The 11,785-nt window shown below is 51.3% G+C and overlaps 1 protein-coding gene across 1 annotated transcript in view; it reads right to left on the bottom strand.

Annotated features, from left to right (window-relative positions):
- Nucleotides 1-9,111, bottom strand: part of LOC108801725 — a 28,899-nt gene extending 19,788 nt beyond the window's left edge. The window contains exons 1-4 of the mRNA XM_018573632.1: nucleotides 9,066-9,111; nucleotides 8,283-8,612; nucleotides 7,764-8,063; nucleotides 6,762-6,847 (exon numbers count right to left, since the gene is read on the bottom strand). Of these exons, the coding sequence (XP_018429134.1) occupies nucleotides 6,762-6,847; nucleotides 7,764-8,063; nucleotides 8,283-8,612; nucleotides 9,066-9,111 (762 nt within the window). The remainder of the gene's footprint in view (nucleotides 1-6,761; nucleotides 6,848-7,763; nucleotides 8,064-8,282; nucleotides 8,613-9,065) is intronic.
- Between the last annotated feature and the right edge of the window lie 2,674 nt (nucleotides 9,112-11,785).

The following is an 11,785-nucleotide window of genomic DNA, read 5'->3' as shown; positions in this document are numbered from 1 at the left end:
CATCGTGATCCAGCAGCACGCGCGATCACGATGATCGAGCGTGCTGCTTGATAGTAAATATTTTAATATCAGCAGTCTCTGAATGGGGAGGAGCCTCTGTACTGAGTGCTTCCCATTCACCAAGTGCTGAGGCTGCAGAAAAAGAAATTGAGGACTCAATGCCTTTTTCTATTTTAAAAGGGAAATGTCGGGTCTATTTAGACCCCTAATATTTCCCCGAAGCTCCCCCAACAGTAAAAAAATTATAATAATAAATAATTAACCAGTTGACATCCGCGGTGTTAAACCTCCTTCCCGTCCCGGCCATTTGTCAGTATTCAGCGCTGCGGTACTTTGACTGACATTTATTCCGTCATGCAGCGCTGTACTGAAATGAATTTTATACCCTTTTTTGGGGACAGATAGAGCTTTCTTTTGGTGGTATTTATTCACCACTGGGGGGGGGGGTTATTTCTTACTATATTAAGGAAAAATTACAGAAATTTAAAAAAATAAAAAACTGTTTCCCCTATATTAAATGATAAAACATTTATTATGCTATTTCCACTTTTTTCATCACTACACTCAAAATTAATCATCAATGTGACCCCCACCGCGGGAGAGAATCAGCGGTGCCAACGAAGCCGGCGCTAGAGGGAGCGAGGCGGCAGCGGAGGGAGCAGAGCCGCATAAGCCGATGCCTCCTCTATAGCGCCGGCTCCTGTCACAGGCGGAGTGATATCAAATGCACCCCCCGCCTGTGAGGAATCCATAGTGAAAGCGCGCTTCCCTCATCCTGGCCAGCGATTGGTTACCAAATTCTCTTGGAAAGGTACGTCACCCCCTGATTGCCCCGATCACCATATTCTTAACTTTTCCATTTTGGATTATTTAATTTGGATTTGCATTAATTTTGGATTGTTGTACATTAAAAAAAAAATAAGACCTCCCCCGGAAATAAGACCTGGTGTGTTTTTTTTGACCCCAAAAAAATATAAGACAGTGTCCTATTTTCGGGGAAACACGGTATTATAAAACTGAACAAATGATCTGAAAGCCAATTTTGTATCCGGTGATCGATCAAAAGTTCAAACTTATCGAGTTGTGGGACCGCATGACTTCCAGTTTCCTCAGAACTACGATGTTTGCACGTTCTTTATCTCCGGTGCCCCACTCAATATGGCCGCCGCTTGAGTGCGGCACCTGTGATAAAGAACGCGCTGGCTTACTGTCATCCTACATCATGTTATTACTTTATTGCTGTGCTGCATGTGTATAGGGCAATGCCGTGGATGGCGCTCGTGCACAACATGTTTTGTGTGCAAACATCGTAGTTCTGAGGAAACCGGAAGTCATGCGGTCCCACAACTCGATAAGTTCGCACTTTCGATACATCACCGGCAAACAAAGTATGAGTGAGTCTCCCTCCAGTGGTGCCCAGCGGTACTGCATGCTGTGATTACTTTCACATGACTGCTTTACCTGACCAAAGTGAGCTCTCTTCGCTTCCCTTTCCCATAATTGAGGGATCCCGCTCTCTCCCAATGAAGATCCCGCTATGATTAGCAAGGCGGCAACTTTTTAATGAGCGGACTTCCTTAACCCTCCCTCCCTCTACTTCACACCCAGCTCTCAGCATACCTCTACTACCTCTACACCCGGGCCGCACACTACTGCTTCTACTGCCATGGAGTTTCTTGAACAAAAAAACAAATTCCTTGTTAGACTTTGTATAAAACCGAGCGAATGTTCTGAAAGCAAATTATTTGTATCCAGCCAGCTAAGTATGAGTGAGTCTCCCTCTAGTGGTGCCCAGCGGTATTGCAGGCTGTGATAACCTTCACATCACTGCTCTCTCCTCGCTTCCCTTTCCCATAATTGAGGGTCCCGCTCTGGTTAGTGAGTCATCATGAGCACTGCAGGCTTCCTTGACATTCTACCCTGATCTGCACACTACTGCTCTACATCACACCCGGCTCTCCGCATAACTCTCCCCCCGGTCCGCACACTACTGCTCTACATCACACCCAGCTCTCCGCATAACTCTCCCCCCGGTCCGCACACTACTGCTCTACATCACACCCAGCTCTCCGCATAACTCTCCCCCCGGTCCACACACTACTGCTCTACATCACACCCAGCTCTCCGCATAACTCTCCCCCCGGTCCACACACTACTGCTCTACATCACACCCAGCTCTCCGCATAACTCTCCCCCCGGTCCACACACTACTGCTCTACATCACACCCAGCTCTCCGCATAACTCTCCCCCCGGTCCACACACTACTGCTCTACATCACACCCAGCTCTCCGCATAACTCTCCCCCCGGTCCGCACACTACTGCTCTACCTCACACCCGGCTCTCCGCATAACTCTCCCCCCGGTCCGCACACTACTGCTCTACATCACACCCAGCTCTCCGCATAACTCTCCCCCCGGTCCACACACTACTGCTCTACATCACACCCAGCTCTCCGCATAACTCTCCCCCCGGTCCGCACACTACGGCTCTACCTCACACCCGGCTCTCCGCATAACTCTCCCCCCGGTCCGCACACTACTGCTCTACATCACACCCAGCTCTCCGCATAACTCTCCCCCCGGTCCACACACTACTGCTCTACATCACACCCAGCTCTCCGCATAACTCTCCCCCCGGTCCACACACTACTGCTCTACATCACACCCAGCTCTCCGCATAACTCTCCCCCCGGTCCACACACTACTGCTCTACATCACACCCAGCTCTCCGCATAACTCTCCCCCCGGTCCACACACTACTGCTCTACATCACACCCAGCTCTCCGCATAACTCTCCCCCCGGTCCACACACTACTGCTCTACATCACACCCAGCTCTCCGCATAACTCTCCCCCCGGTCCACACACTACTGCTCTACATCACACCCAGCTCTCCGCATAACTCTCCCCCCGGTCCACACACTACTGCTCTACATCACACCCAGCTCTCCGCATAACTCTCCCCCCGGTCCACACACTACTGCTCTACATCACACCCAGCTCTCCGCATAACTCTCCCCCCGGTCCACACACTACTGCTCTACATCACACCCAGCTCTCCGCATAACTCTCCCCCCGGTCCACACACTACTGCTCTACATCACACCCAGCTCTCCGCATAACTCTCCCCCCGGTCCGCACACTACTGCTCTACCTCACACCCGGCTCTCCGCATAACTCTCCCCCCGGTCCGCACACTACTGCTCTACATCACACCCAGCTCTCCGCATAACTCTCCCCCCGGTCCACACACTACTGCTCTACATCACACCCAGCTCTCCGCATAACTCTCCCCCCGGTCCGCACACTACGGCTCTACCTCACACCCGGCTCTCCGCATAACTCTCCCCCCGGTCCGCACACTACTGCTCTACATCACACCCAGCTCTCCGCATAACTCTCCCCCCGGTCCACACACTACTGCTCTACATCACACCCAGCTCTCCGCATAACTCTCCCCCCGGTCCGCACACTACTGCTCTACATCACACCCAGCTCTCCGCATAACTCTCCCCCCGGTCCACACACTACTGCTCTACATCACACCCAGCTCTCCGCATAACTCTCCCCCCGGTCCGCACACTACGGCTCAACCTCACACCCAGCTCTCCGCATAACTCTCCCCCCGGTCCACACACTACTGCTCTACATCACACCCAGCTCTCCGCATAACTCTCCCCCCGGTCCACACACTACTGCTCTACATCACACCCAGCTCTCCGCATAACTCTCCCCCCGGTCCGCACACTACTGCTCTACATCACACCCGGCTCTCCGCATAACTCTCCCCCCGGTCCGCACACTACTGCTCTACATCACACCCAGCTCTCCGTATAACTCTCCCCCCGGTCCGCACACTACTGCTCTACCTCACACCCGGCTCTCCGCATAACTCTCCCCCCGGTCCGCACACTACTGCTCTACCTCACACCCGGCTCTCCGCATAACTCTCCCCCCGGTCCACACACTACTGCTCTACCTCACACCCGGCTCTCCGCATAACTCTCCCCCCGGTCCGCACACTACTGCTCTACCTCACACCCGGCTCTCCGCATAACTCTCCCCCCGGTCCGCACACTACTGCTCTACATCACACCCAGCTCTCCGCATAACTCTCCCCCCGGTCCGCACACTACTGCTCTACATCACACCCAGCTCTCCGCATAACTCTCCCCCCGGTCTGCACACTACGGCTCAACCTCACACCCAGCTCTCCGCATAAACCTCCCCCCGGTCTGCCCACTACTGCTCTACATCACACCCAGCTCTCCGCATAACTCTCCCCCCGGTCTGCACACTACGGCTCAACCTCACACCCAGCTCTCCGCATCAATCTCCCCACTCTCCCCCCGGTCCGCACACTACTGCTCTACCTCACACCCGGCTCTCCGCATAACTCTCCCCCCGGTCCACACACTACTGCTCTACATCACACCCAGCTCTCCGCATAACTCTCCCCCCGGTCCACACACTACTGCTCTACATCACACCCAGCTCACCCAGTCAGCGCTGGCAGATCGGAGCGGGGAGGGGGGAATCCAGCCCCTCCCCCTGTCGCGGCAGAGAGCTGTGACAGGATCGAGAAGTCACGGCTCACCTCCCGATCTACTGAGCCGACCTGTGACAGTCTCATTGTCACAGGTCGGCTAGAACTATGAGGGGAGTGAAAAGCCCCCTCCCCACCCCCCTCATAGTTCTCCTTTAAGCGGGAAGCCGGGTGGTGAGTCTTTACACGCCACCTGGCTTCCTGAATGGGACTTCCGGCATCGGTTATTGGTATCGGCGAGTACCAGAAAAAGATTATCGGTACAAAAATACCGGTATCGGCGCATCCCTAGTTAAAATTGTATCTCTGATTTATAAAACATTTATTCCGGGTTCTGCGCTATAAAATAATTTGATCAGAAACAGTTCTCAAGGTTTTCATGGAAAATTAGAAAAACACAAAACACTTTTTTAGTACTGTAATTGTGCTCTGCGTCTGTTTTTCCTGGATGGAGGAATTGATTGTTTTCCCTCATTTAGCCCTCAGGACCACATTTCCAGCCCGTCCAATAGATTGACTCTTCGAGGTGATGAAATATTGTGCAGAGCAACAAGCAGAAATGGATTTGTCTTTGTCTTTCCTTCAGTAAGCGTTACATTGTATCTAATCTGGAAAACAAACATGTCATCTATTGCATCGGAGTTATTAGATGAGGCGGCTGCATTCGTTTTCTCTTTTTCAGGCTCCTTTTCCCTTTATTTGCACCCGGTGATCCTGCCAGTAACACACTTCCTGTCCTAGGATGACAACACTAACTCACTGCGGTAGGGATGCACCGACACTAGTATTGGTATCGGTGCCGATACAGAGTATTTGAGCCAGTACTCGTACTGGCCCAAATGCTCCGATACCTTCCCTGATACCGGAACTTGCAATGCCGTAGGGGAACATGGAGCCAGCTTACCCAGCGATCAGGAAGCTGGGCGGCGACTAATGACCCGCCTCCCGGCTTTCTGATTGCCCCGGGAAGCCTTTTTTTCAGTCAATCAGCATGGAGCCGGCTTCCTGGTCAATCAGGAAGCAGGGTGGCGAGTCATTATTCGCCGCCCAGCTTTCTGATTGGCTGGGAAGCCGGCTCCATGCTGATTGGCTGGAAAGCCGGTTTTCCGGTCAATCACAATCAAGCCGCCAAACAACATGGAGCCGGCTTCCTGGGCAATTAGGAAGCCGGGCGGTATGTCATTACCACTCGGCTTCCTGATTGTCCGGGAAGCCGGCTCCATGCAAGCGGAAGCCCCAGTATCGGTACTCGGTATCGGTACTCGGTATCGGCGTCTGTACTCGTACGTAATACCGAAAAAGCAGTATCAGTGCATCCCTACACTGCACTATGGATGGAGGAAGCCATGTTTGTCACCCAGGCTGGATTACACCTATGCCTTCCTCTTTTCATCTCCGATACATGGGGGGAGGGGGAGATTGGTAGTATACATATGGAAGATTAGATTGTTTGTGCTTTCAGCTCACAGAAGTGCATTTCTGGCGGGATCAACAGGAACTTTCTGCGCTTGTTCTTAGCCTGAATAAAGAAAACGAAGGCAGCCGGCACATCTAATGACGGGTGAGCTGCAATATATCACATTTTTGGTTTTTAGGTTTGGATAACCTTTAACTGTAAACGACCTCGACAGTCTCTGATTGGCTTCTGACACGGAATGTGGGACGGTCAATGCCGGCGAATCTACAGCTGGTGTTGCATCGGGCAAAAGGTTCCACCTGATCGCATGAAATGCTCGCTCATAGGAAGAAACAGAGACGCCCATTCTCAATCGGGGTTCCTCCAGGAGTTGGTCGGGGATACAGGCGCAGTTTGTAAACATTTGGCACCAATGATCTGCCCATCTTGGGCAGGCAGATCGTACTTGCGATCATTGCAAGCCCGCCCCCCTGAGGGGCGGGTTTCCAATGACCACAATGCTGAGCGGGCAGTGTGCGCTTGCGCACAACGGCCCGTGCGGCATTTATCTTACGAGCACGCCACAAACCAGCGGAAAATCGTACGATTCTCAGCTGGTTTTCAAACATGCTCGTTAGACAAAAGTCGTGCGACCGCACAGTAGAAACGACGGTCGCACGCCTTCCATACACCTTGCAATTATCGTACGATCGTGGGATTTCCCCGTGATTATCGTACGATAATCGCCAGGTGTATGGGCACCTTAAGAATCATGCCCATATAAATCAATGAATACAGAAAGATGTAAACATGACTTACCCAATACATAATGAGGAATATCAATATTACTGCGACAGCCCCAGCACCACCGAACGCTCCCCGGTGTCTCCGAGAAGAATCAGACGCTGTAAACGAGCACATAAAAGAACATCCAATGAGCACAGAGCACTGCAGTGGGTGGAGCCGGGAGTAGCAAGCTTATCTGTTGAAATGGTGCGGGTGGTGTTCCCAGTACACCGGACAGTTTTCAGCAGCTGGGAGGCCTGACACTCCGCTACAGCCGTAGCTGAAGATCTGAGACCCCGGACAGGTCTATTACACCCACAGGACGCCATGTTAGGGGGCGATTATCAGTTGGGTTTGGAATGTAACTTTGGGTCTTGTGCTTACATTCGCCTCATGCAGGTTTTGCATTGCCATACAAGTCTATAGGAATAGAAAAGCTGCCTGAAGCAGGTCAGAGGGAGGGTCACTGCAGGTCAGAGGGAGGGTCACTGCAGGTCAGAAGGAGGGTCACTGCAGGTCAGAGGGAGGGTCACTGCAGGTCAGAGGGAGGGTCACTGCAGGTCAGAGGGAGGGTCACTGCAGGTCAGAGGGAGGGTCACTGCAGGTCAGAGGGAGGGTCACTGCAGGTCAGATGCGTCTTTCAATAAATTCGGAATGTTCTCAAGCCGATGCCACCAACACAAGCCCAGAACCCGTCCACACAGACTCTTATAGACGCACATGTCCAGCGTGATTGGGCTGTGATATAAGCAACCGTACCCCATCTCATAGTCTCAGGCATCCTAGAGGCTCTATTGGTCACCGAATCTTCTGGGTAGTGGGAGGGGTTTCCAGGGCTTCAAGTCAGAGCAAAGCCAATGCCAAGTACTGCTGCTTCAAGCAAGATATTTTCCTTTATTTTAATATAAGGTTCACTCTGATCCCAACAAGTAACATTGTTCTCACTCACACTATGACCCCCCGGAGGAGAGGAGACGCCTGACCTCGGTCTATCACACGGATACATGTCCCGGTATAACATCCCTCCATACTTACTAACAGCTTCTGTTTCCAGCATTCGGATGAACATTGTGTCATTGATCAGCCGGTGGTCCCGGGTCTCCTCACTGACCGGGTTTGTGATCCTGACCCGGAATGTCCTCTCGGCGTCGTCTCTCTGCACACTGGGGACAATCAGCGTCCTATTGTCATCTATCAGCCGGTATCTCTCAGGAAGAGGCTCCCCGTCCACCTCCCAGGTCACAGCGCTCTCTTCTCCAGAGTACTGGACGCTCACAGCGATGTCCTGACCCAGCCGGCTCCCGTTACTGGTCATGTTGGAGATGAGAACCGGATCTGGAATTATCAGGAGGGAAGTCACCATCAGTCATGTGTCACCGGCACAGATACACGGAATAGAGTGCTAGCTCTTGTAAACACCAATTATGTGACCCCCGCCCCCCACATACAGCCCCCAGTGTAATGGCCTCCATTATACAAGTCCATCACTTTGTCTCTCCCCATAGAGTACAGTGCGGTGTGGAGAGAAGTGGGACGCAGTATACGGACTCTTACCCAGTATACGGATGTCTGTGGAGGAAAGTTGTCTTGTTGGGTTGCTGTTGAACTCTGTATTATACACACAGGAGTCCGTCTTCCCGGCCCGTGTCACCTTCCAGCAGCCGCTCTGTGTATCCAGAGAGTATCTGGGCTTGCTGGGTTTGGTGTACAGAGTGTTACAGTGAAGGTCCAGTAGCGGTTCTGTTCTTCCTCCACATTGTCTGTACAGCTCTAGGACACCATTGGAGTTTGGACATTTCATATTACAGTCACTGATGTCTGACCCGGTCTGCACGTACATGATTCCTGATGATGATACCGGGAGGATGAGGACGATCAGAAGTCCTAAAGTGGAAAAAAAAAATTACATTCAACATTACAGCTAAAGTACTAAAGCATGGCGGTCCTCTGTACAAGAGTCCCAGGGGGTCTGCACCCCATGTCCATACATCTGTAAATGCTATAAATAACAAGAAGAGTTTCTGTCATTTCATATTATTTCTGTTATGGTTATTTAACCATGTCCTGTACCATGTCCCCAGTCTCTGACCATCTCCTGCGCCATGTCCCCAGTCTCTGACCATCCCCTGCGTCATGTCCCCAGTCTCTGACCATCTCCTGCGCCATGTCCCCAGTCTCTGACCATCTCCTGTACCATGTCTCCAGTCTCTGACCATCTCCTGTGCCATGTCCCCAGTCTCTGACCATCTCCTGCGCCATGTCCCCAGTCTCTGACCATCTCCTGCGCCATGTCCCCAGTCTCTGACCATCTCCTGTACCATGTCTCCAGTCTCTGACCATCTTCTGTGCCATGTCCCCTGTCTCTGACCATCTCCTGTGCCATGTCCCCAGTCTCTGACCATCTCCTGCGCCATATCCCCAGTCTCTGACCATCTCCTGTACCATGTCTCCAGTCTCTGACCATCTTCTGTGCCATGTCTCCAGTCTCTGACCATCTCCTTTACCATGTCCCCAGTCTCTGACCACCTTCTGTAGCACATCCAAAACTCTGAAAGTTGACCACCACTGAGCTACACAGCGACACCCCTTATGTCAGTTAAAAAGAAAATTGCTCAGGATTTACAAATATTAAGAGGGGTCACATGACGAGAGGTCACATGAGGAGAGGCCGGGCTCAGGTAAGACGGGTCATTAATAAGGGGGATATAATGTGTGTTGGGTTCATGTATATCTATCTATCACGCTCATCACTTCTAATATAATGTAGATCGGGTCACTGATCACACTGCACTCCGCTATGGAGACCGGAAATGGCTCTTCCCAACCCAGAATCCATATCTCCTGATTATATACAATGGGAGGAAATTATCAAAACAGGAGCAGAGAGAATCTGGAGCAGTTGCCCATGGCAACCAATCAGCACCGCTCTCCAGTTTGCTCAGGTACGATTTGAAAATGAGACAGAGAAGCTGATTGGTTGCAGTGCAAATATGCTCCAGATTTGTCTCCTCCAATGTATTCGGTCTGTCAGTGGGCGGGGAATGATGTGCAGCCAATCAGAACACGCCAGAGCCCCAATCCCCGCCCACTAATTTTGCACTCGGCTCAAAGGGACGGACGGTATAAGTGGGCGGAGACTCGCATGCAGAGGCGTCGTCTGTGTGGAGAAGCTGCTAGTCGGGGAGAGAAGAATGTACCGGGAGGAATGCGGTCACCGTGTGACGGAACACACAGAGGAGCCGGGCGGGAGTCTTACGATGGATATTACATTCGGTGTGGAGAGGTTACATGTCGGATGGAAAGAGCGGAGCCGGAGAGTGTTGTGAAGGTTTCCATTACTACGCCGAAGCCTGACGGCGCCACCTGGTGGAGGAAAGGCGGATTGCAATACTCTGAGCTTGCTGCGCGCCACCTGGTGGCGGAAAATAGCCATACAGCTGATGACCTGTCAGAGTTCTGGCCTCTGTTGTTGGATTTGTAACGGTATCTCTACAATGTATGGGGTGCGGATGGGAATCACATTTTGCTTTGCTGCTTCAAGCGACCGTTTGGTGTAAATGCTGATTGGCTGCTGTGATCAGGTGATCTATGTGCTGAGTGTTGTTGTTGATGCTGAATAGTGTACATGGATCTCTCAGTAGGTTTGTTTCAGGAATCCTGTGGTCAGAGGGGGGCAACTATTGGCCCTCCAGTCGTTGTGGAACTACAATTCCCATGAGGCATTGCAAGACTGTCAGCCACAGGTATGTGTGACGGAGACAGATGCATGTTGGAATTTGTAGTAGGGATGCACCGATACCACTTTTTTTTTTAAACCGAGTACAGATACTTTTGATCAAGTACTCTCAGATACCAATTACCGATACTTTTTCTTAAAGGGACAGATCACATTTTTTTCTAAAGCAATACAAACTAATGATTTTAGGTCAGTTTCATAATATTATGATTCATGAGATGACGAGGGAGCATGACGCCGGCTTCCCGGCCAATCCGAATGCCGGGCGCTGCGTCATTACACGGCTTCCGGATTGGCCAGCTTTCTGACCAATTGGGAAGCCGGGCAGCGCGTCATTGCACGCTACCAGACTTCCTGATTTGCCGGGAAGTCGGCTCCATGCTCTCTCATCACAAGTGACGAAGAGAACATGGAGCCGTTTCCTGGCCGATAAGGAAACCGGGCAGCGTATGAGGACGAGCTGCCCGGCATCCTGATACAGGAAGTGCTCGTGCTAGGTATCGGAGCATTTGGGCGAGTACTCGCCCAAATACTCGGTATCAGTGCATCCCTAATTTGTAGCTTTACCAAAGCTGGAGGGTCAAAATTTGGCTAACCCTGCATTAGAGAGATTTATATTCACTTCCTGTTTTGGGGACATTTTACCAGGCAGGAAGTGAGGGGAAAAAGCAGCACTAGACAAAAAAAAATCTGACAGTCCCAAAGAATAGGAGAAGCAGATTTTTACTTGTGTCTGTTACCGTTGGAGAGATTCAGTCACTTCCTGTCTAGTAACAGGTTGTCCCCAGGACAGGAAGTCAGAGGAAATCTCTGTAATGGAGTCGTGGATAGCAGTAAACCTGACGGGGGTTCTGACCTTTTCCACATTCTATCCATAAATCTTCTAGAAGAGCCTCATTCCTCGGGGGGGGGAGGACCCCCCACTTCCTTCCTCACATACAATGCAGGACTGCCGATCCTCTAGTATGTGAGGACGTCGGAGAAGAGAGAATCTAAAATTTTGGGTTGTCACCATAACGGGGTGAAATCTTCCTCCTGTTTAGTGATCACTTTGTGATATTTTACAGGAAAAGGAAGAGATGGAGATTGTGGTGACACAAAGTGCAAACCCCAGAGAGTCTTCTATCAGTTGGTTTCCCCCGTCTTCTGGCTACACAAGTTCACACTATTAGTGACTTTTGTGGTTTCCGGTTTCTCAGGACTTGTCAGCGATGGATGTGATGTGAGGAGATGTTTGTGCTCAGTATTTCGTCTGTGTCACACAGTGATGTAAACGAACATGTACACTTTTTTCTTTTTTTTTTTTTCTTTGGGGACAGTC

This window comes from Nanorana parkeri, unplaced genomic scaffold (genome assembly GCF_000935625.1).
Source record: "Nanorana parkeri isolate BGI_ZX_2015 unplaced genomic scaffold, ASM93562v1 scaffold2465, whole genome shotgun sequence".
NCBI classification, from domain to species: Eukaryota; Metazoa; Chordata; class Amphibia; order Anura; family Dicroglossidae; genus Nanorana; species Nanorana parkeri.
Note: the sequence above shows the minus strand (reverse complement) of the source record. Positions and strands in the feature narration are given on the sequence as shown.